At 42.2% G+C, this 25,668-nt stretch overlaps 1 protein-coding gene across 3 annotated transcripts in view; it reads right to left on the bottom strand.

The window, feature by feature from the left end:
• Positions 1–25,668, bottom strand: part of Neb (nebulin) — a 199,123-nt gene that overhangs the window by 71,231 nt on the left and 102,224 nt on the right. For all 3 annotated transcript variants that reach the window (XM_051167175.1, XM_051167177.1, XM_051167176.1), the window contains exons 70-92: positions 25,488–25,595; positions 23,995–24,306; positions 22,613–22,816; positions 20,335–20,439; positions 19,523–19,630; positions 17,729–18,040; positions 16,077–16,280; positions 14,818–14,922; positions 14,568–14,675; positions 13,734–14,045; positions 12,958–13,161; positions 12,092–12,196; positions 10,979–11,086; positions 9,217–9,528; positions 8,233–8,436; positions 7,529–7,633; positions 6,818–6,925; positions 5,656–5,967; positions 3,317–3,520; positions 2,838–2,942; positions 1,732–1,836; positions 1,294–1,605; positions 353–457 (exon numbers count right to left, since the gene is read on the bottom strand). In XM_051167175.1, coding sequence (XP_051023132.1) covers positions 353–457; positions 1,294–1,605; positions 1,732–1,836; positions 2,838–2,942; positions 3,317–3,520; positions 5,656–5,967; positions 6,818–6,925; positions 7,529–7,633; positions 8,233–8,436; positions 9,217–9,528; positions 10,979–11,086; positions 12,092–12,196; positions 12,958–13,161; positions 13,734–14,045; positions 14,568–14,675; positions 14,818–14,922; positions 16,077–16,280; positions 17,729–18,040; positions 19,523–19,630; positions 20,335–20,439; positions 22,613–22,816; positions 23,995–24,306; positions 25,488–25,595 — 4,167 coding nt within the window. The remainder of the gene's footprint in view (positions 1–352; positions 458–1,293; positions 1,606–1,731; positions 1,837–2,837; positions 2,943–3,316; positions 3,521–5,655; positions 5,968–6,817; positions 6,926–7,528; positions 7,634–8,232; positions 8,437–9,216; positions 9,529–10,978; positions 11,087–12,091; positions 12,197–12,957; positions 13,162–13,733; positions 14,046–14,567; positions 14,676–14,817; positions 14,923–16,076; positions 16,281–17,728; positions 18,041–19,522; positions 19,631–20,334; positions 20,440–22,612; positions 22,817–23,994; positions 24,307–25,487; positions 25,596–25,668) is intronic.

Genomic DNA, 25,668 nt, shown 5'->3' with positions numbered 1-25,668 from the left:
TTTTTTTTCTCAATATTGGGGTTTGAATCCAGGGCCTCACAGATTTTAAAGTAGCAAGACGGCTCACCTCCCATGGCCTCACATTACTTGTATCATAATCTATTTTTCCAATGGAGAAACTTCTCCCAGTGTATTGCTATTGTTGGCAAAAGAAATTTTCCATTTGCGCTATTCCGTGCATCAATAGGTTGGATACTGTTAGGGACATGGTCCCAAAGTATGATAGGAATAGTGACATTTTGGAAAGTGTCTGGCTTAAATTCCAGCAGTGAAAAACAGTTCCAACGCCGACCTAAAGGGACTGTATTCCAGCTGATATCTTTTGGTCATTTTCTAAGGAAACGTGCAGTACCTCACTGAAGATATCTGCCGCATGCTTGGCATGATTGACAGAGACGGAGTCATTTGGCATCCACCCGATTCCACGTAACCATTCCAAGTCAGCCTTGTAAACCGCCTGGGAAAACAAGGCCCGAGTTAGTTCAGTAAGACTGACTGCCTGTCTGAGGAGGAGACACGATGTAAACAGTGTGGAAGCAATGGAAGCTGTACTCAAGCAGCTAGGCAGGTAATGCAATAAAATCAGCCCCTTCTATTTCATATGAGTCAGCCTGAACTCAGCTGCAGGGCGGCAGGGCTCAGTTGCCATGTCTTCTGCCTAGAGCTGCGTGTTAAGACTTTTCAAGAGAAACAGGAAGTCTTAGACTTTAAAAAAAAAAATCTCAATTTGAAATTTTGACAACTTGATTCAAGATCTCTAAACAATTGGAAAAGCACATTTATGCCTACATCCTGTGTATGAACTACCAATAGTTCATTTATACAAACATTGATTGTTATCTAAATGCTGTAGACAATAACTTTTGACTATAATTCATCCCTTCCCTCCCAACAGCAGGACCTAATGATGGAGCCCTTGCACTGGCCTTGATCTCTCTATTTAGACCAGGCTGGCCTTGAGGTTGCTGCAATCCTCTTACCTCTGACTCCCAAGTGCTGGGATTACAGATGTTCACTTCTGCAAACCTGATTCCCCACATACTGGTTTTTTGTTTGTTTTTGTTTTGTTTTGTTTTTGACCTTCCATCAAGTCCTACAGTCATTTACACCTCCATTTATTCCTTCACATGAAGGTTAGATCTTTCCTGGCGTTGCTGATTCTGATACTAGACTGCAAGGCCTAACTACTATCAAAACTCTGGGCCGTGTAGAGACGCGTGATTGTGACAAAGGTGCTTCATGCTACGACCTTCCTGGGTGTCACAGGGAAAGGGTACAGTGCAGCCCACTCACGTCGCTCTGCAGCTCGTAGGCTCTCTTGGCCTGAATCACATCATTCTGGTCGGGCATACACGTCCACTCGTGTAGGTAATTGCGATAGTCCACGTCGCTGACCAGGGTCTGGCACTTTTTAGAATGCAGGATGGAAAGCATATCCACAGGGCTCTGGAACTTGGTCTTCCACTTGGCCCACTGCAGCCGGTACTCCCTTTCATTCTGAATCTTGCCAGCTATGAGGGCCCACCGGATCTTGTTGTCATCCCTGGCTGTGAGGGTGCCCACGTAGTGTCCCTTCTGCTTCTCGTGGTCAAGCTTGTATTTATACTGGAGGTTTAAAAAAAAAAAAGTGGAGCAGATGGGTCACAGCATGCCCTCTGATACATACAGAGAATTTGCTGGGGGGAGGGGGAGGGAACCACCCTGAAGGTATAAACTAAAAGGTCCACTTACATCACTAGCAATCTCCCTGGAGGCCTTGGCAGCCTGGATAGGGATGGCATCCAGCCGGACATCACAGCTCATCTTGACTTCATCCCATCCCTCACGGTAGAGTTTCTGAAGAGGAGAAAAGGTAGAAGAGGTGAAGAACATTCTTATCTATGTCATTGTTCTGGAACATGAAATAGCATCCACAGTCAAAGGCCTGGACCCAACGAGGATTGTTTTTATGTGCACTTGAATGACAGCCTTCATGTGCTTCTCCAAAGCCAGTTTCATTGTCCCTTTCTTAGTGTCAATGTAGAGATGGCACTGGGATAAGTTAGACACCAACAGGCTATTACCAGTATCTTCAGCTCAATTTTGCTATTTTTATAATTACAAACATTCTACCTTTTTGAGTTTTTTTTCTTTTCAATACAGAGTTTTCACTCTTCCATGGCTGATAAGTGCACATTGCTCAAGAATACCAGATCTTCTGGTAAAGTACAATGGGGTACAATAGCTCTATTTTTTGTTATTAAAAACAAGTGAAGTAAAGTAAAAACTTATCACTCCATCCAAAGTCTTTTTTTCTATTTTAAACTCAGATGACTAAAACTATCATAAAAGGTCACAGCAAAGGACAGTTCATAGTCTCTCGTGGCATTCTTATTTGCATTGCTAAGGAGTGTGATGTATAAAAAGTGACAGCATTTGGCCAATGAGTGCCTGAAACACACGTGCATTGTGCATATTTTAATAGCTATAGTCTGTACTGACCATGGTAGAAATACTCAGAAATAACAGTTTGGTAATTTCTCTTTTCCTGAGATATCTCCCTCAATCCAGTTTTTGTAATCAATCCACATAATTTTGAAAAAATTAATATTTTGAATTTGAGTCCAGCATTCCCTTCTTTTCTAGCCTGTGCGTTTCTTTATTCTCTTCTCTCCCCTTTGCCCCGTGGCTGTTGGCTCACCAGTAACTGGCTTGGTTACTAGGCTTTGGGGCCAGGGATCTGCTCTGCTTTCCACTGCTGCCCAAGTGCTTGGCTTGGCCACACGGACACACCCTGGTCATGCAGAGGCACCAGCTGGGTGACTTCTGAGCAAGAGATCATCTGTTGTGGTACTTACATGGCTCACATTAAGAGCATTTGCTCGAGCAAGGTTAATCTCAGGCGTGTCTGGCATTATGTGGATGGAAGTTTTATCCTTGTCCCAAACTTCTCTGTATTTTGGCTATGGAAGGAACCAAACCAAAAACAAACAAACAAACAACAACAAACCAGAAATCAGTTGATAGTTTGTAATTTTACTAGTTTCAGCAAACACGTATAACTATTCTTTTAGGTCTGATCCAGAATATTTTCATGTTAAGGTAAAGTTTTTTTTTAATTTTTTGCACACAAGTTACTTAAATTTTGTAAGAGAATTATATTAGTACTCTTTATTAACATTTTAGCTCTTAAAAGTAGCCCAAACCAAAACAATGCTACCAATGCTGCTTACATTTATCAATATTTTTCTTAAAAATAGGTGGGGTCAAGGAAATTATTCATTATCATTTATAGCTTGAGTTCAATTTTAACACATAAGAAACAACAGTGACTCACAATACTAATGTTTTCGGCATTTGACTTAGCCAGGACAACTTCCGGTGTATCCACAATGCTTGTGTACTTGAGTTTCACCACGGGCGTCCGATAGACACTGTCGCACAGGATCTCCTGGGCATTTTTGACCCTTAGCACTTCAGGGGACCCTTCTGGCATCCAGCCAATGCCACGCAGCCACTCCAGGTCAGCCTTGTAGATGGCCTGGGGCGGGGAGGGGGGGGCGCGGGAGAAGGCACAGTGAAGTAGATGCAGTGTTGGATCTTTCTGACTGCAGCAATAAAATAAAGGAAGCCACATCCCTTACATTGTATTTTAATTTTTCCAAGCAATAATTTGAAGGAGCCCTTGCCAGACATCACCAGACCCCCACACAGCAGTGCTTTACTTCTGTATGGGATCTATATGGGGGCCTATACAGAGGTACCTATGGGCATGTGTGGAAGCGACCCTCTCCTTGGACGTACAGTGGATACTTTCTGATACCTAGGCAATCATTACGCTAGCCAATGTAAAGATTCAAAGTACCAATAATAGCTCTCTGCATAACCAGGACGACCTCTTCAAAGTCCTCAGTTCCAACCTGGCGCCACTGAATGCCTCCTCCTATAGCTCCCTCTGGCCTCAGGATAAAGACCAAATAATTCAGCATGACTCTGCCCTGGTTCTAGCCACCACCTACTCTTCCGACCTCCTGTCATCCATCCCCTCCGTACTGATCACACCGTCTGTCGCTGAGTGTCTTTGTGCCCCCTTCTCCATGATAAGCCTGCTAAATCATTGCTTCTTCCAAGGAATGTCTCCCTTCTCTTTTCAGAGAGCCAGAGACCACACTTTCTCAACCATTCCATCCTCACCGGCATCTTTCAGTGCACATGTTTCTGTATCACTGTGAACTCCCTCACACCAGGGGCCACATCTTGCTCTTTCTTCCTTATTTGCCATCATATCTTTTGTGCTAATAGAATGCCAGGAACATGGCATAGTTAATACGTATTTTTAGAAGGATAATTAAGAATTCAAAGCCAACTGCACAATTCTGGCCTGAATTGAGTCTTCTTTATCTAAGATAGTCCCTCTCTTCCAACTGGGATCTGCCACATTCTTGATTATCGCCCCAAATATAAAAGTTTTACAGATAAAAAACTGTTCTATTGCTAAAACACCAGCAATTAATATAAAAAGCCCCTGGTTAGGAATGATATTTTAATAACTAGTTATGGGAGCCAAATGTCAAGCTAAAATGGGAACAAGAGAATGAAAATACTAGAAAAATCTCAAAAGAAGGGTGGCACCATACACTGCAGTGTTTAAAATAGGACAGCTCCAAAAGTCATGTTTCCATGTCTCATTTTTAAAAAAATGTGATTTTACTAATGCAGTTTATGCTAAAACTGGCTTGCATCTGCCACTAGGCAACTCACGTCATCCACAGGCACACTACCTTTAATAGCTCATTCAATATTTAATACACATCTCTTGAAGAATAAAGAAACCAAGTTCAAAAATTAAAAGAAGACATCCATTCTATACAAGAAACACATAACCTTGGGTTGGAAAAATGAGGCAGTGGTTAAGAGCACTGTCTGCTCTTCCAGAGGACCCAAGTTCACGTCCAGCACTCATATGGTAGCTCACAACTGTATACCTCCAGTCCCAGTGCCTCTATGGATACCAAGTACACATGTGGTATGCAGACATATATGCAGGCAAAGTATGCATACACATAAAATTAACAATATATTTAAAAATGAAACATAGAACCTTAAAGAATCCATAATTTTAGAAAAATTAAACTGGCATAAAATATGAATACATCTAAAAATGTCTTGGCTAAGATAAACACTGCTTTACTCCCAGCACTCAGGGAGGCAGAGGCAGGAGGATCACTATGAGTTCAAGGACAGCTTGGTCTACAAAGTGAGTCCAGGAAAGCCAAGGCTACACAGAGAAACCCTGTCTAAAAAAATAAAATAAAATAAATAAATAAATAAATAAATAAATAAACAAACAAACACTGATACTGAGAACATCATTCCATTCAGGGAAATAAGACATCCTTATTGCTCTTCATTATACAGCTGAAGGCCACGAACATTCTTACATTGAACAAGCTATACGTGTTAAATGCCTCAGCAAATTCCAGGGGAAATTCTGGTATCACCTTCTTGATGAAAATTAAAGTCTCCTGAGCAAATCTAGTCATACCATGGCCAATCAGTAGAGGGGCATGCTCACATGGGGGCGGGGCATTAGGCTTTCTGGAGCATTGGCAGCAGTCAGCGTGCCACGCCATGGGAGGCTTTCTCTGGGGCGAAGGGGGGGGGGGAGGCACTTACATCACTCTGCAGGTCGTAGGCTTTCCTGGCCTGGATCACGTCATTCTGGTCGGGAAAGCAAGACCACTGGTGCAGGTACTGCCGGTAGTCCACATTGCTTGCTAATGCCTGGCCCTCTTTGGCAGCGTTGATGGATACCATGTCCACTGGGATAGAGATCTTGGCCTTGTGGTCATTGTAGGCTTTTTTGTACAGCCTGTCATTTTGCATCTTCAACACGTTTGCTGCCCAAGCCAGTTTTGGATCTTCCTTGGCACTGGGACATCCAATGTAATGGCCTTTCTGCTTCTCATAAGCAGTTTTGTACAGATACTGGGAAACGGGGGTGGGGGGGGGAGGGCGGCACGAGAAGGAAGATCAGGTTTCCCGTGCTCTCATTTCCTACAGACAACGTGTTTTCTATCGACAGTAACCCCATCTCTCTGGGTCACCTTTATTTTGGGACACTAATTTTCTCTAAGTTCATGTTGTAAATTTTCTTTTGCACTTTGTGTTACATTGCTTTACTTTCTAAGAGCACATGTCTTGAAACACTGTGGGCACCCTGGAGATAAGACGTGTTGCCTGGGCGTCTCCCTCCTCAAGTCTCGTTGGCGCCTCAGACTCTGGTCACTGTTTGCTACCTTCAGATGTTTTATCATAATCAACCACAACCCTGCACTCCCAACCAATCACTTTAAGTGAAATTAATTGTATAAAATTATCTTGAAATTATAAACTTATTTTTTAAAATAAGTTTTAAATGTATAACATATAGAGGAAAACTAGCATGTTTGTTATATTAAATGACTTTCATTATTAAAAATTACTTGTCCCTTATACTGCCCAAAATTATCTCAGGAACCACAAATAGTATGCGTGTCACACTTTGGGGTAATAAAATTTTCTATGTTCACTAACCCAACAAATGTGTGTTCTTGTAAATCAAGTGATGTTGAGAAGATTTTGGGGGGGGGGATTTTCTGCATAATTATAGGAATTGTAGAACTAAGTGAAAGTGCAGGGAGCTTTTCAAATCACTGTACAAGTTATTCTGGAATTTTAAAATAATATACTAAGAAAAATTACTGACATTCTAATGTAATTCCTGAAGAATTAAGTTAAATTTCCTATGTGTCTACAAGTCAGTATTTGTTGAACCCAGACAGAGAAGCTCTCTTACATCACTGGCAATATCGCGAGAAGCCTTGGCGTGCTGGATCCCAATGGCATCTGCACGTATGTCATAACCCGTCATCTTGACATCTTCCCAAGCTTTCTGATAGTGTTTCTGCAAATGAGAATTGCAATGCCACAGTAAGTCTGAAGAGGGAGCCGCTGAGTCAACAGTACTGATCAAGACTAGCTATTGGCAGTACATGGCATTTATAGTCACAATAAAACACATTACTGGTTGTGAAAAATGAACTACTGCTAACAGTTCTGCTGAACATAAATCTCCTTAAGAGTTATAGGAACGTCTAGTTTCACACTGAATTTGACTTCACACACATTTACAATGATTCGTAGTAAAGGAAGATCCAGTAATTTTTTTATGACAGAAATTTCAGAAACAGTAAGCCATATTAAAAAAATCACAAAACCATACATTTGTTGGCTTTTAAAGAAAAAAAAAAAGATAATGGTTCACTGAAAAGGAAAACCAAGTATTACAATACAAATACCTTTAGGTTATACTTTGTTTTATTTTTGAGAAACCATTAGTACCTTTTCCTTTTCAACAAGGATATATCTTTACATTACAAATTACTAGTGTCTTAAAACCTGGAGATTAAAAAAAAACCACTCATGCTTTTTGCTTAACTTTTGTTGAATACGCTAAGGAAAGGTTTGGTAGACAGAATTCTGTGAGGCAAATGCTACAGAGTCTTACGTTGCTAATCTGGATGGCGTTCAGTTTGGACTGCAGCATCACTGGCGTGTCAGCAGGCACATTCACGTTTGCCTTCTCCTTGTCCCAGGCATCACGATACAATGGCTGGTAAATATGAAGGGTAACAGCATGGCAGGTTAAAAAGTCACTCACCACATGGATAATGTTTAAAATTAAAAAGTTATTGTTGGGTGCTTTCTATATGTATTTTGTATTTACAAATACCAAGTAACTTTATGAATGATTCAGATATGACACAACATAAGTCTAAATAGGATAGTAAAAAATTCCTGTCCAATCAGCACATCTAATTACGTGACTCTTAAGTCTGTAGTGTTGAAATTCTGATAACATACAATGCTAGTTAGGAGTTTGCTTTCTCCATCAAAACAACTGTCACGTCTAAAGATGGGACTGCCCCTGGACTTGCCACCCTATGCCACGATTAAATAGCCACAAATAAGTGACAATTTTGTGGTTATAGCATTTCAGAGTGCATCTTCCAATGCAACTGAAATGTGTGTCAGAGTCTGGTCTCAGTTGTTTTGACCCAAGATGCATCCATCAACCACAGACTATGATGACCTGGACTCAGCTGTGCCCCAGATCTTACTTCCTGTGATATTAGCAATCTGACGCTCATGACCTAATCTCCCCTTTGATTGACTGAGGTCTGCCTTGGGACCATAGCCACACCAGCTTACCTCACTGATTTGCAGAGCATTGGTCTTTGCCAGGATCACTTCTGGAGTGTCGACAATGCTAGTGAATTTGTAGGCCTCGGGCCTTATGCGATACAACCTTTCATTCAGAAGGTTCTGAGCGTTCTTTACCCTCATCACTTCCACAGAACCCTCGGTCAACCATCCAATACCCTTCATCCATTCCAGGTCTGACTTGTACACGTTCTATACGGAGGAGAGGAACACACACAGTAGAGAGACTCAAGTTAGCCAGTGGGATTTGACACGTGAAGACCACACATAACCCCGACTCAAGTCAGCCAAAGGGCATGCGGATTACACTGGAACCTTCGCGTGTTATATGTCTCTGGCATCCATCTCTAGAAGTTCATGGTCTCCTGTGGGAACTGGAGCATCACTCACAAGTGGCCCTTGGTGGGATGACAGACAGCAGTGGGTGGAACGATACGTGGCAGTGACACATAGTTTTGCTTTTATACCAGGTTGAGTTTTTGTGCTTCCTACTTGATGTGTGTCTCTCATGAGCTATAGGAATATTAGGGAATAACAGCTATAGGGATACTAGGGAATAACAGCTATAGGGATATTAGGAAAGGAGCCCATTAGATGTATGGATAGTAGGACAATAATACCTCTATATTACTTTCTACACGGGTCAACTAAATTAAAACAATATTTTTCCTTATGCTTTTATCTGTTCCTGGAATTTAGACATTAGATCATGCAAGGGTCAGAACAGTGGAACTGAAAATTTTCTACTTCATTATATAGAATAGGGCTAATTAAAAAAAATATCTTTGTGAATAGGATACTGCTACCGTCAACAAGAATCCGTCACAACATATGACATATTGGGACAGCTTCTATTACTGTCCAGAATGCCTTAGGTCTTTCCAAGATTGCTGTTCAAATGATGCCTCTGGAGCATACACTATGATTGAACACACACACATTTCACCTCGTTGGAGGCTGTGGCATACTCACGTCGCTCTGCAGCTCATAGGCTTTCTTAGCCTGGATCACGTCGTTCTGATCCGGCAGGCATGTCCACTGGTGCAGGTAATTGCGGTAATCAACGTCGCTGACCAGGACTTGGCATTTCTTGGCTTGAACAATTGACATCATGTCCAGGGGTGTGTTGTAAATCCCTTTAGACTTCTCGTAGGCTTTCTTGTACTCTCTGTCACTCTGGATCTTGGCAGCATGTATAGACCATACCAACTTGGGGTCATCTTGCAGGCTACGGAAACCCACATGGTGGCCTAGCTGCTTCCTGTAACCTTCTTTATATTTGTACTGAAATTGTGAAAGAAAACAGAGAAATAATATATTAATATTTTAAGTGATTTCAGAATGTTAATCTTAATGCAAATTGGCTCAACACTAGAAGCCATTATATATTTCAGCTTAAAGGAAATCAGGACTATTTCAGGCAGATGAATAAACCAGGAAGAAAACACTATGGTGAGTTAAAATAGTATAAAAAGCTAACATTTCTGAGCAATCACTGTTTACTACACGAGCTTCAGATGTATAAGGTTTATCCATACTAAAGTGATGAGGGGTTTTTTAAAAATAGAAAAATAGTTAAACAGTAGCAATTAAAATCCCAGTCAATTCTCACAGTGTTGTGGTGAGACAGATCCTACAATATCCCATAATTCAGAAGAAAGATGGCACAGTGGTGGAAGTAAGGCTGCTGGATAGGTAGAGGGTTCAGCAATATAGATCCCCACGGTGCTGAGGGCACCTCAGGAAAGAGCCATTAGCATGATTTTAGAGACTCAAGAAAGATACATTTTTCATAAAGCAAGATCACTGGTTTCAAGCAGGCAATGACAAGGGGTCTGCAGATGAGAGCTTTTGTGTGATAAACTCTGGGGAGAGATGGTACCCTTTTCTTTCTTGTGTTTGGGCAACCTGGAAGTATTCGGATCAAAGGGAGAAAACTAGGAATAAGCTGTGGGCACTGGTGGTTAAGAGGTGAAAATGGGGGACTGCAGAGGAGAACGCCGCTGTGTACAGACAGGGCAAAGAGAAGAACCAGAGAAAGGAAGAAGGGGAGGCTTGTTGTTATTTTAGTTAGTTTGTTTGTTTTGTTTTGTTTTTTTGAGACAGAGCTTCTCTGTGTAGCTCTGGCTGTTCTGGAACTCACTCTGTAGTCCAGGCTGGTCTTGGACTCAGAGATCCACTTGCCTCTGCCTCCTGACTGCTGGGATTAAAGCGTGCACCACCCGGCCCATCTTAAGGAAGGGCTGTTTAAGGGTTGGAGCTGGGAGTAGAAGACATCTTGGAAGATATTCACATTACGGCTAGTGAACTTTAAATTAGCAAGAAGCAAACTTGGAAACATTGATAAAATCTTATACATAAGCCTCTAGCATGAAATATTTGATATAAAATATGATTTCACTCTTGAGTGTTATACAAAATGACCATCATTTATGCTGTGGAGAATGCCAGAAATATTTGGGGGATAAAATGACATTGTAGTGGTTTCCTGAATTTTCATGCAAAATTTTAAATGTGATATTTTGGTTGTTATTGATAAACAATGTAGAAATGATATCTACCATGCTTATTTTAACTAACATTTTTATTCATTTTAATATTTTAAGTACAAAATGTCTTCAGCACAACATAAAATGCAATTGTTTGCATGGATTATAAAAAGAGAAAGGGATTCTTGAAACAGTCTTTGCTTTATGGGAGGAGAAAAACCCCAAAGCAAACAGAAGGAAGTTACCTCACTGGCGATCTCTCTGGAGGCTTTGGCATGCTTGATTTCAATAGCATCTGCTCTTAGGTCATAGCCTTTCTGCTTGGCTTCATCCCAGTCTTTCTGGTAGAGTTTCTAGGGAGCCAGAACACAGCTTTGTTTAGAAAGTGAAAACAGACTCACAGTAGGCATGCCAGATAGCATAAGCCGTAGTGGAAAGGCAGAATGAGGAAAACATTCATCTCTGAGGTCCCTGGCTGTGGGATAGTTACTTTGTAGAAGAGGATGCCTATGATGGAAAACTTAAAGCTAAGCATTTAGCGGTACCGATGACTGAACATTTACTTTCATCACAACTTGGTGTGTGGTTGACAATATCCCCCTGCCTCAGTACCTGGAGATTTCAAAATGAACAATAAAACCAGGCCTGCTTTATTAAGGTCCAGGAAGACCTGCTGAAGTTGTCCTTTAATTTTGCCCTTTTGTTCTTTAACTGAAAGGAGTCTTCTTTTTCTTCTCCTCCTATTACTCTTCCACCACCTCCTCCTTTTCTTCCTCCTCCGTGCCCCCCCCCCTTTGGTCTTGGGTTTTTCTATGTAGCCCTGGCTGTCCTAGAACTCACTCTGAAGACCAGGCTGGCCTCGGACTCACAAAGATCCATCCGACTGCCCCTGCTTCCCAAGAACTGGGACTAAAGGCATGCACCATCACTGCCTAAAACTCAAGAGTGTTTTGGTTTTTTATAAAGGAATGTGACATTACCTCTTGCTCTTTGAATGTAATTAAAATGTTCGCTTGTCTACCACTTGACTTTGGGATGTAAAACAAAAAGGTATAATCAGAAGACCTGAGATGACAGTAGATGCTGTTGAGCATGGAGGCACCTGACTATGGCTTAATTATTTCCAGGAATACATAAGGAACTAAGCCACAGCTATTGGCTATGGGAAGAAGGTTGCATGGGTGAAGGGAGAATACCTACAGTCTAGACACTCAGCGATGTAACTATGCTAGCACCATAAAAGGCAGAACTTCTATCCACGGGTACCAAAGGGAAACAAAATCTAGCACCAAAAGCCATGCGCATTACTTGTTCTCTAGAAGGTAAAGGATTTTGCACTTAATGCATATTCTTCGTACATTGCTAATCTGCAAGGCATTGATTTGGGCCTGCAGCATGGTTGGAGTGTCCAAGGGAATGTTGATGTTGGTTTTATCTTTATTCCAGGCTTCCTGATACAGCCTCTGTGGACAAAGAGGAAACGTCACCTTAAACTCAGCAGCAGAGAATGGCTATCTGAAACATTAAGCCTTGGCAACAACTTTATTTAAAACCAGATGTTTCTGCATGCACTTACAAGGGCCAATTTAATGCTTTAATTTGAATAGGCAGTGACTACTCAGTAGACTTCAAATAACACAAAGTGCTCCCAACTGTATGGATGGGCCTCATCCACCCATTGAAAGCTGTAATACTCTTGCTTCGCCATCCAGAGGGAATGTTGTCAGCAAACCACCCATGACACTGAGCTGTCATTCTTCCCTGGGTCTCCAAGTTGCTAATCTATCTTGCAGATTCTAGAGCTGCCGGCTTGTTATTCACATGAGCCAACTTCTTAAGCTTGTAATCTCTCTTTCTACATATACACTTATAGACAGAGCACACTGGACCAGTTTCTCTGGGGAATCTTGACTCATGCAGTACTGCACTCTTAACAGCATTATGTCCCAGGCCTTAGAACTAATAAGAGTTAAATACTATTGAATTGCTGTGAAGTGACCGTTTTCAGTTTAGTGCTTCAAAGTTCCTGTGAGAAAGGAAAGATACATCCCCCCATGAGAGTTCTACTCTCAATGTGACTGCACTAAGGTACTCAACAGACCCTCAGACTTGCCCCTTCATTGGAATGCTTCGAAGAGAACAGCCTGTTTCCTCGGATTTACTTGCCACCATCTGAACACGGTGTCCAGAAACATGAAAGCTTAATAGATGAGTGGCTTCTTACCTCACTCATTTGCAGAGAATTGGCTTTTGCCAGGACAACTTCCGGAGTGTCGACAATAGAGGTGAACTTCAAGGCTTCCGGTCGTGTCCTGTACAGTCTTTCATTCACAAGGTCTTGAGCGCCCTTCACTCTGGTCATTTCTACGGAACCGTCCGTCATCCAGCCAATGCCGCGCAGCCACTCCAGATCTGCTTTATACACACTCTGCCAAGATGTCAGACCAAAGAGGTTAGACACACCCTCTGTTAGCTGAAAACCCAAGGGTTTGAGGAGAGAGGTGGAGAAGCATGGGGGATGGCGGCTGTACACAAGGAAGAACTTCCTTCTGACAGGATTCAGGGGTTCTGGTACTGATGACAAAAGTCATTTGTAAAGGAATAGTTATTTGTACTAACTATAACTATTACTTGTATATATGAATGCCACAATATAATTATTTGAGATTTTAAAAGATTATACAATTGGAAAAATTTAAAGGGAACCTCAGTTGAATCTCATTCCATTTTTAACTTTGTGATAAATGACTCACATACTGTTTAGTTTGGAACTGGTGGTAATATTTTAAAATGTTTAGATTTAGTGTATCTGTTTGACTTGCCAGAAAACAGAAAAGACATGGAAATAATGTTTAGAAATAAAAGATATGGCTTCAGGAGGGTCTTCCATCTCAGGGTTGTGCACAGCCCAGAGATCCATACCCAGACGCCCTGACTGACAACTAACTGATATCATCCCCAAGTCCTCCGTCCCTCTCTCCCCAGGTTCCTGTTACATACATCGCTCTGCAGTTCATAGGCCTTCTTTGCTTGAATAACGTCGTTTTGATCAGGCAGGCAAGTCCAGTTGTGCAGGAAGTTGCGGTAATCAACATCGCTGACCAGCGTCTGGCACTTCTTGGCCAGCACCAAGCCCAGCATGTCTACTGGGCTGCTGAACTTGGTCTTCCACTTCTGGAATTCCTTCTTGTACTCCCTGTCACTGTGAATCTTGCCTGCGTGCATGGCACACATGATCCTGGGGTCATCTTCAACGCTCTGGGCTCCAATGTGGTGGCCTTTCTGTTTTTCATAGGCTTCCTTGTATTTGTACTAAAATGTCAGAAACAGGTTCAGAAAGCCAGGTTTAGGTCACATGAGATGCATAAGGAGTTCAAACCTCAACTCTCTGACGTCCCAGTATGATGTTTGCACTTTTCTGCCATCATGAAAATAACAGGTCTGAAGAGATGGCTCAGTGGTTAAGAGCACTAGCTGCTCTTTCAGAAGACAAGGTGTTATTCCCAGCACCCACATGGCAGCTCACTAGGGCATCTTATTCCCTCCTCTGGCATCCTTGAGCATGACACTCATATGGTATACATACATACACACAGGCAAACACACACATAATATAGAATAAATTAAATTTAAAATGCAGTAATGATTGATATAACCTCATTGTTGAGAACTCTCCTTGCATCAAGTCTAATTCTAAAGTGTATTCTTTGCAAAGCAAGCAGGAGAGGTCTGGGGAAGTGAACATGGAAACAATTGCAAAGTGGTCTACTAGTAAGATTGTGGGGGGATGCTCGGCAGTATGAAAAGCAGAGGACCAAAAGAGAAGGAACTCACATCACTGGCAATGTCCCGGGAGGCCTTGGCACTTTTGATGGAAATGGCATCCTCTCTCAGGTCATAGTCCTTCATCTTTGATTCATCCCATCCCTTGGTATATAGTTTCTAGGTAAAAAGTAAAATCCAAGAGAAAATGCAATTGTTTTAGAAACCCAGCAGTCCACTCCCAGAGAAGACACTGCTAAGGTGGAAAAGCATTTTAATGGCTTCTACAGATGCCTCAGCTACAGCCAAGGGTATCACATACCTGGCTGACGTTGGCAGAATTGCTCTTGGCCAGCAGGATTTCAGGGGTGTCGGGCATGACGTGGATGGAGGTTTTGTCAGCATCCCACGCTTCTGTGTATAAATGCTGTGGAGAGGGAGGAGTGAAGCCTTCTGCTGAAGCCAGCAATGTTACACTCACTGTTGAATGTAACTCATAGCTTACTACAAATAAAGCCTTGCTAGGTGGTAAACGGTAAAACATGGCAACATAGAAACAACTAGAGCGTGGCCTGAGAGCTCTCACAAACCAATATAATTATTTTATGCAAAACAAGCGCTCTAATTATGAATCCGTTTCACCCAGTGAACCATGGTCTTCCTCTTAGAACCTCTAGGACTTCATGTAGCAGAGATCAGAGAGAAGTCAGCCTTGGAAGAAGGCCCAGCACATCTTACTGTAAACCTACTGCTCTTGAGAAGGGTGTGCACTGTTCACACTCCTCCTCCTTAAAGGTAGGGGATGGTATCTTTCAGTGACTATTAAGAGATCATACTATGTATAATGCCTGGAGTCACAGCAGATTCTCTCTCTCTTCATGTATGTTCTTTCTTTGTGGTTGCTCTTAATAGGTATGGTGAAGTATAAATTAGCTTCTGGAGGTCTATTCTGCAAACCCCAGATTTTGCTCTCTGAGAGCTAATTTCTAATTCTCTTCTGAGGGCTCACTCTTACTACCAGAACGACGGAAAGACATCCATACAGCATTAGGAGAATTCGTTTAAGTTCATCCCAGCCTAAAATGTCAATGTACCTACTAAGGGCCAACTGATTTGCTCAAGGATGAACAGATAGAGGGGCCTCTGCAGAAAATAATCTACCTTATGTCATGATACTGGCAAGCAACAACAGCTCAGTCTCAAAAGTGGATTTTCACAGCCTAAATCAGCAGAGCAAAAGAGGCAACTAAGCTGCTGCATGAAACATGGACCAAGAAAATCAGAGGCCCATGTCTGCTCCATCTGAGTCAGTGCTTTACACAGGGGTAGGTCACAGCCAAGGAGGGCATGCACATTAGTGTAGGGAGACCAGCTCAGGCTAGGCTCTCACATGTACACATGGTTAGAGGGCACAGTGGGAGAAAAGCACAAGGCTAGAATTCTTGGTGTCATTCTACAGGTGGCTGCAGAAGTGAGCCCTTTCCTGATTGCTGCTCCCAGGCTCATCAGGCCATTTCCCATCTTACAGGCCGAGTCCATGGGAGACCCGACTCAGGTGGCAGGAAAACGCTAAGGACTTACCTTGCTCATAGTGATGGCATTATTTTTTGCCAGGACAATTTCTGGGGTGTCTGTAATGCATGTGAACTTGAGCTGGTCTGCGGGTTGGCGATACTTCCTGTCACTCAGGATTTCGCCCGCTCTTTTCACCTTCTCCACCTCTACAGAGCCAATGGGAACCCATCCAATGCCTCGCAACCATTCAAGGTCAGCCTTGTAAACAGCCTGAAAACAAAGTGCAAGCATTCAGATAGCACCTAGTCATCTTGGCATCTGACTTTGACCGAGCACATACAAATAACTACTGAATTGTACTTGCGTACAATTTTAGGAAGACCCATCTTTGTTTAAAATGGTTTACCAAATACTTTGTCCCTGAGGTTGGGTAATATTTGCTGTTTTTTTAAGACCCATAAAATCTCTTCAACATTTGATTTCTGTGATACAAAACAACATTAAGGAAATTACTGCCTGACCTCTGGAGTAAGGTGCCTGCTGTCTGATGTGATGCCCACACCTCCTTATGGGGAATACTCCTCTTAAAACAGGGTGGGTTCCTATTTTGTCTAACAGTGACCTTCACAGATAGTCACATGATAGATACAGGGGTGAATACTACTGACTGACCATTTATGACTAAATATGCTTTCTTGTGCAAACAAAAGTAGTATGTTCACATGGTTTTATGTGCAGGCTTCTAAACAGTATTTTTTCTTGTATTTATCCTAGCCTTTTTACTTGTCTTAGAATTTATTTTGTTTGTTGAATTTAAATAATCGGCTATAAGAGAACTCTTCTTTAAGTAAGGGCAATATTTTGTTTTATGGTTTTTGAAGATTTTTTTGAAGATATTTTTTAAAGTACAGTTTTAAATGCAATTACTTTGATAATTCTTCTAAAAGCAACTATTTAGTTAGAGGTCAATCAGAAGAAGAAGCACCTATGGCAGGAATGGAGTGTCCGCATGGCTACAGGGCGCCTGCCTACTGTCAAAGAAAAATGTGTCTCTTGTGTAGTTTGGTCATTATAGTTTCTTTTGGTATCCTAGAAAATTGGTCAAAATGTATGTGGCACATTCGTAGACTTTCATTCCCAAATTATTACTGATGCTTTCTATAAGAAAAGGAAGTCAGTAAAAAAGGTGGTGCAATCAATAAGTCTGCTCCAAATCAGGATTTCTAACCTGACATTAGTGAACTTGGCCAGAGCTAAACCTGAAATACATGTTTTTATTAACATCTAACTGAAACACGTTCATGCAAGTAGCAGCATGTGGAACAGAACTACAAATACTACATGTGTCTTAGTCAGTGTAGGTGTTAGAGACACTGTTGTATTACTATAGATGTTGCATACTTCTTAAAATATTTATGCCCTTCACATATCTTTGGGGTTAGTTATTATGCACCAAGCTAGTTAATATATGTTTGATGTGTTAACAAATAAACATGCATATTATCATATATCAGATTTGGTTTAATATTTTCATAATCATTCTTAATATGATTGATTTCCTTTGATCCCAATGCTTATTTTATGTATTTCATAATATTTCTTTGGAAAGGGATTCATGGGTTTTATCAGACTTCCCAATGATTCCATGACACTGAAAGTTTAGGATTCCCCCGCTAAACCGTTTGAACACATAGCTGACGGATATTAGTCCCACTCACATCACTTTGTAGGTCATAGGCCTTCCGTGCCTGGATGACGTCATTCTGGTCAGGCAGGCACGTCCATTCGTGTAGAGGATGCTTGTAGTCTATGTCGCTTACGAGGATCTGGCACTTCTTGGCCAGCACCACGCCCAGCATGTCAACTGGGCTGCTGTACTTGGTCTTCCACTTCTCAAAGTCCTTCTTGTACTCCCTGTCACTCTGGATCTTGGCCACATGAATGGACCACATCATCTTGGGGTCATCCTTGATGTTCCGGGCTCCGATGTGGTGGCCCAACTGCTTCCGGTAGCCTTCCTTGTACTTGTACTGAAGAAAGAAAAGGTATGTGAATCTGACAAAAAGAACACACACTACTCCTGTGTATTCTCCATTGCTCTCAAGCCGAGCAAAGATGAATATCACCCACTGTTTATAAAACAGGATCCTAATGGCCATAGTCTATGTTTGTAGCAGGGCTGAGCCTAGACTGCAGAGTTTTTTGTATTTTGTATTCCTCCTTTCTCTAAACTACACTCTCCAGTATACATCAAATTCCTTAACAAGTAAATATGTGGTTTTTGTTTAAACCATTAACATTACTTTAGAATCTCTCTCTTGTTGTTCAACCCTGGAATAAATCCCTTGGTCAAGGATATACTTAGGAAGAGTTTACGTGTCATGGAATTATTCTCCTTATTAACCTATCAACATTACTGAAGTTTTGCCAGGAGGGAGCCATGTCTTGGGGTTTAGAATCTATCTCCTATCAAAAGTAATGTATCATCTCCTACTTTACCATGAGCGTCAGAGAATGGTACTCCAGCCTAGCATCTGAGAATGCTGTGAGGATTAAAGGAAGACTCAGTTTAAGGTCTGGGATTGGTACAGGAAAGAGTTTGTGTTTCAAGGATGCACAGAACACAGACGCTCTCCGAGGATGTTTCTTGTGCACGGGCAAGGAGAGAAGAGGTGAGTGAGTGGTGAGAGGGTCCCACTTGCTTCACAGTTTGTTGATCAGCATTAAGGACTTCTTACAAGAGCAGTTCACTGAGAGCTATAAAGGATGAAGAGAACCCTAAATCATGCCCACCATCCAGCCACATCCCCCCTCCAACCTTCTTTCATACTACAGTAAATACAAGGAAGCAACAGGAAAAAAGTTACACTGACATTGGTACATTTACCTCTAATATCAGTCATTTTTACTCATAAACATCTGGATTAACTACTGCTCAACTTATGAGAATCAAAAATAAAATATGAACCAGGGCACAGCTTGGTGTCAGAGTCATCACTTAGTTTGAACAAGACTCTGGCTTCCATCCTGAGTATCAGAAAAAAAAAATCAGAAGGTCCTTAAAGAGAAAGATTCCTGTTTTCAAAAACCAGTGGTTGGGGGCTGGAGAGGTGGCTCAGCAGTTAAGAGCACTGCCCGTTTTGCCAGAGGGCCTGAGTTCAATTCCCAGCAACCACATGGTGGCTCACAACTATCTATACTGGGATCTGATGCCCTCTTCTGGCATGCAGGTGTACATGCAGACAGGGCACTCACATACATAAAAATAAGTAAATCTTAAAAACAAAAACAAAAATGATGGTCTTTATCTGGCTGACAGACATAATAGGCTCAGGTCAGTTCCTTTGCTCTACTCCTAATCCCTACACTTTTAACTTTGTGTAAGAGGGGAGCCACTAAAGGAGGATGAAACTTGCAAGCGCAAGCAAGTTCTGTAAAGAAACACTCTGAAAACTTCCATCTGACAATCTTTTAAAGAAAGAAACACTTCTTAAAAAAAAAAATCCACTTACATCACTAGCAATCTCTCTGGATGCTTTGGCTGCTCGGATGGGAATGGCGTCCAGGCGCAAATCATAGCCTTGCCTCCTGGCCTCTTCCAGCGCCAGCTTGTAGAGTTTCTGTGGAAAGATGCCGTAGTCACTGTTCCCTTCAGAAGACACGAAGCTGATGTCTGTTAATTTTTTTTCTGTCCTCATTTCAACTACTGAAATGAACCCCCTAGATGAGCTGGTGGTCCCCCATATAGATGAGGCGGGGCAGTAGCCTATGTACTTCTCTCTGCATATCTTTCCCTTTTCAAGTCCTGAAAAAGCTCAGGCTATACTGGACCTTCTTATGTAGCCTAGAGCATGTTTAAACTCACGATCCTCCTGCCTCAGGCTTCCTTCTAAGTGCTGGGATTTACACACATGGCCTACCTTGCCTGACCATCCTATATGTTTTGAATAATCTCCAGGTTGTTTATGACATATAGTACAACATAAATAGATGTCAATAGTTACATATGATTCATGGAAAAATAACAATAAAAACTCCATATACTTTCAAAACAGGTGCAGTGTTTTGGGGCATCTTTAGCCTAGGGATAAATCTACAGATGCAGGACCACACTTATGGCAACTGACTATGGGGACCTTGTACCCACGGCTGACCCAAGGGAAGGAAGGTTTAGACTACTTCCCCACCACATAGCCCAAGATTAAATCAGGGGTGAACTGTTTCTTTTGCCAACAATGTCAGTTATAGGGTAGGTAATGAATTAGTCAAACATTTAACTAAGGAAAACATTACAGTTCCTCAGTTTGCCTCTCCAGATACTCACATCACTGTAGTTTATCCTGTTGAGTTTGGCCAGCATGATTTCTGGTGTGTCAGGCATGACGTGGATGGTCTTCTTATCATTGTCCCAGGCTTCAGTGTACAAGCGCTATTTTAAGAAGGAGAAAAATGATTTTGGTATCCACAGAAATTGTTATCTTTGACACAAAGTAGAATGAAATTCATTAAAACTACCTTCCTATGCTACTTACCAAAAATCTACAAATACATACTTTAACTATTAAAGAGGTTAACAGTTCTGCAAAGAATAATTGGGTTGTGGTATTTAAAAATATATCTGAGAATTACTGTCTCGTATTTGTTGTTTTTTAAAATTTTTTTCAAGGCAGGGTTTCCTATAACTCAGCTTAGCTTCAAAATTATTTCCTATAACCTTGACCTCTGGACCCTCCTTTCTCCACCTCCCAAGTTCTGGGACTACAAGCATGAACCATCATGCCAGGCTTTATATAGAGTGTATAGTCTGTATTTTCAATAATATTTCAAATTTATTCTTTGAAAATATCTTAAGTGTTTATGTGGTGGCTAGTTGTATGTCAGTCAACAAGATATAGGCTAGAGTCATTTGAGAGTAAGGAACCTCAATTGATAATTGGCTTCCATAAGATCAGGCTGTAGGCCATTTTCTTAGTTAATGACTGATGGGAGAAGGCCCAGCACATTGTGGGTAGGGCTATCCCTAGGTAGATGGCCCTGGGTTCCATAAGAAAGCAGGCTGAGCAAGTCATGGGGAGCAAGTCAGTAAGCAGCATCCATCCATGGCCTCTGCATCAGTTTCCCTTCCAGGTTCCTGGCCTGCTTGAGTTCCTATCCTTCATTTCTTCCATAATGAACAGTGATTTGGAAGTGTAAGCCAAATAAACCCTTTCCTTTCCAAGTTGCTTTCATCATGGTGTTTCATCATAGCAATGATAACCCTAAGACAGGACACAGTGGATCCTGATCAAATCCTCCCTTCCAACTTCTCCTGGGCTCCTCTAAAACATTTCTCTCTCAACTTCACTCCTCTTTTTCATAGTACTTTTAACAAGAGTTTAATATTTTAAAGCATCACTGTACTGGCTTGGTTTTGTGTGTCACCTTGACACAAGCTACAGTCATCAGAGAGGAAGGAGCCTCAGTTGAAGAAATGCTTCCGTGAGATCCAGCTGTGAGGCATTTTCTCAACTAATGATCAATGCGGGGGGGGGGGCAGCCCAGCCTATTGTGGGTGGTGCCATCCTGGGCTGGTGGTCCCGGCTTCTGTAAGAAGGTAGGCTAAGAAAGCCATGAAGAGAAAGCCAGTGAGCAGCACTCCTCCATGGCTTCTGCATCAGCTCCTGCCTCCAGGTTCCTGCCCTACTTGAGGTCCTGTCCTGACTTGTTCAGTGATGGGCAGTGATATGGACATGAAAGCTGAATAAACCCTTTCCTCTCCAATGTACTTTTTGGTCATGGTGTTTTGTTGCAGCAATAAAAACCTTAACTAAGACAACTACCATGTAACAGATATATTTCAGTAGAAAAGCATTTATATGAAGACAGGTAATCTAAACTCAGAAAGCAAAACACTTGTTTTAATATGTAGACTCTAATTTGTACTGTGTGTGTGTGTGTGTGTGTGTGTGTGTGTGTGTGTGTGTGTGAGAGAGAGAGAGAGAGAGAGAGAGAGAGAGAGAGAGAGAGAGAGAGAGAGAGAGAGAGAGAGAGAGAGAGAGAGAGAGAGAGAGAGAGAGAGAGAGAGAGAGAGAGAGCGCTCAGTGAGTAAGAGTGATTGCTGCCAAGCATGAAGACCTGAGTTTGACTCCAGGGACTCATGTGGCAAAAGGAGAAAATTGAATCCACAGGTTCTCATATGACCTCCATATGTATGTCATGGCACACATGTATGCATATATATGTATGGATGTTTATACATATCTATAACATAAGTAAATAAAATGTAATAGAGAATCTTAATGAGTGTAAATGTTGGCAAAACCTTCAAAAACTAGAAAGAAGGCCAAGAAAGGCTATGAAGTATGGAGGGAGTGAGGGGATGAAAAGGACCACACATCACACAAAAGCAGAACAGCACCTGGGAGAAGACTACAAGAAGAGATTGTGGGGCAAAGAGGTGGAGGAAATTGAGGGAGGGCTACCAAACACACTTAATATGCTAACTAAAATCATTTAAAAGGCGTTATAAGCCTTGCAATAGTCTTGGGGGCATCGCAGCATGGCAGGCTTCGCCTTGCCCTGCAGTAGCTCTTGCTGCTTCGTGGTGGAGGGTGAGGCCTCACCTTGTTCATGTTGATTGCGTTGTTCTTTGCCAGCACCTGCTCCAGTGAGTCAGTAATGCTGGTGAATTTCAGTGTGTCTGGGCGCTGGCGGTAGAGGTTATCACTCAGTATCTCTGTGGCCCTCTTGGCTTTGACAACTTCCAAGGACCCAATGGGAACCCAGCCGATGCCTTTCATCCATTCAAGGTCTGCCTTGTACAGATTCTGAAAACCGACAAGTAAGAAAGATGTGTTAACTCTCCTTTTGCCTCATCCTAAAACATATACTCAAGAAACAGGAGTACTGAGAGTAGACAGGTGTAGGCGGAAGCATGCTCAAAATACAGTATATACATACACAAAATCCTTTAAAAATTAACTAATGAAAAAAAAAAAAGGACTATAATTCCTGCTGAACAGATAAAGCTGTCTGCGTACTCAATCACCTGGTCCCTGGTAGAAGCCTTTGAAGACTTTTTTTTTAATAGAGTGTTTAAAAAAAAAGGGGGGGGACAATGTCTTGTCCTTAAGAATTATGCAAGATCTTTCACAGAGGACCAGCCCTTATTAAACCTCAAAAAATGTGTTCTAATCATTTCAAATAAAACCATGCAAGCAGACCAATGCTGTAAAGAATGTCAGTCACACACACACACACACACACACACACACACACACACACACACACACACACAAACTTGCCTTAAATTCCCTTTCTAAAAATATCAAGTGAGTAAAGGAAATGTGCTGCTGATGTAAAGACATTAGGTATTTATCTAGTTCATTCCTGAGAGGACAAGCTAACTGTTAATATAAAATAGTTGGTTTTTGAAAAAGCAAGAATGGCATCATATTTTCCTGTGCATTTAAAGTATAAATATCTATTAAAGTAAGATGAAACAATGCATTTTTATTTTTATTTTATTTTATTTTTCTTTTAACAATGCATTTTTATTCCCACTCTTTATTGCTCTGTCAACATGCATTCTTGCTTTCTTTCTTTTCACTTCTGTTTTGTTAGCCAAAAACTCACTAGTGATGCTTCCTTTTTTCTTTTCCTCCCTTCTTTCCTTCCCTCCCTCCCTCCCTCCTTGCATCCTTTCTTCCTTTCTAGACAGAGTCTCATAGCTGAGGCTGGGCTTAAAAACTTACTCTGTAGCTAAGGCTGGACTTGAACTCCTGATCTTCCTGCTCCTGCTCCCAAGGCTCTGGGATTACAGGTGTGAGCCACCATGGCTGGGTCCTGTTTCACACATAACTTTTGGAGGGGTTTCCAACAAGAAACTCCTTTCGGCCATTTATTGCATACTTCTAGGGACATACAGATCCCAGGCGCTTGACACTAATCAGAATCTCACAGATTTGTCCACGATACGCTTTTATCCTGCACCTGGGATACTCACATCACTCTGGAGGTCATACGCTTTCCGAGCCTGTATGACGTCATTCTGGTCTGGCAGGCAGGTCCACTCGTGCAGAAGGTGTTTGTAGTCTACATCACTGACCAAGGTTTGACACTTCTTGGCCAAAACAATACCAAGCATGTCCACCGGGCTGCTGTACCTCGTCTTGTATTTCTCAAATTCTTTCTTGTACTCGCGGTCACTCTGCACTTTGGCAATGTGGAGGGACCACATCATCTTGGGATCATCATGTATCGCTCGGGCGCCAATGTGGTGACCCAGCTGCTTCCGATAGGCTTCTTTATATTTGTACTGAAAAAGACACAGCGCAGAGCGTAAGGAAGGGGGAGGAGGAGGAGAGGACCACTGCCTGCCGCTACTGTGAGGGTGGCCTCTATGAAATCACAGGACAAGGAGGTACTTCCAGCGAGATGCTGTGATGCCATGTCTCGGGGCAAGAAGAAACTCACTGTTCTTTCTATAAGTCCAGAGCATCCTATGCTGGCAAAAAACTGAACAAAAGAAAACACTGAAGGAGGCTGTCTAACCATAGCCACAAGCCAGGCCAGTGCCCGGGAAGTTCCACCTGCCAGCCTGTTAGAGAGCACCCCTGCATGTGTGCCTACGTGGCTTGCAGGTTTTCTCTCCTCAGAAAGGTAGAGAAATATAGCACATGTGTTACTCGAGCACCAGATAGCCCGCAAGAGCACAATGGAACCCAGCAGACAGTTTTGAAATGGACAGTTTCTGTTATTTTATAGGGGTAGAGTTTTGGTTTCATAAAATGAGAAAGTTATAAATAGAGACATTTTCCCTGGAGAAAATGGGAAATTTTTTGAGTACTATTGAATCATACATAACAGTTACAGTGGTCAGTTTTACCTTTTCTGATCATAACAAAAACTCTTTAAAAGACTATGAGGATGGACACTGCTTCTCATTTTGGGTAACTTTAACCGTGTCAAGGAATCTGTTATCTTCACTTTCAGAGTGCAGAGATGATATTGTAAACCTCAGAACAAAGGGACCCTTCAGCCTTTGGCTGTCCTATGCCCTCCTTGCTGGGTGGGCCACCCCAGATATGCCTGTTTCTTTCCTGGCTTCACTGTCTTGAGTGTATCGTGAGATTCCAAGAGCAGCTCAACACAAGTCCACCTGACTCTGAGGCATCTGCTCAGTTTAACAAAGGCCAAAGGCAGGATCAAAGGGGCACAGTGCAGTGTAGACCAAAGGCGGGATCAAAGGGGCACAGTGCAGTGTAGACCAAAGGCGGGATCAAAGGGGCACAGTGCAGTGTAGACCAAAGGCAGGATCAAAGGGGCATAATGCAGTGCAGACCATGCGCCTGAGATCACGAGTGGGTTACCCACTGTCCTGTCTCATCTACCGGGTGAGGGGTGGTGAGGTGGATGATGACTAAGTCCCACTGTATTACAGAAATGTGATTCCCCGTGCCAGTGGCTTGCCCGAGCGGCTGCAGAGTCAGCTCTTACATCACTAGCAATGTCCCGGGAGGCCTTGGCAGCCACAATGGAAATGGCATCGCTTCTCAAGTCATAGCCCTCCTTCTTAGCTTCTTCCATGGCCTGGCGATAGAGGCTCTGCGGAAAGAAGGAAGCCACCTTAGATGTAGTCTCACATTCACTTGGAAACCACAATATTTTGGTATGTGTG

Source organism: Acomys russatus, chromosome 24 (genome assembly GCF_903995435.1).
Source record: "Acomys russatus chromosome 24, mAcoRus1.1, whole genome shotgun sequence".
In the NCBI taxonomy this organism is placed as follows: Eukaryota; Metazoa; Chordata; class Mammalia; order Rodentia; family Muridae; genus Acomys; species Acomys russatus.
The sequence above is the reverse complement of the archived record's forward strand: the minus strand, read 5'-3'. Positions and strand labels throughout refer to the sequence as shown.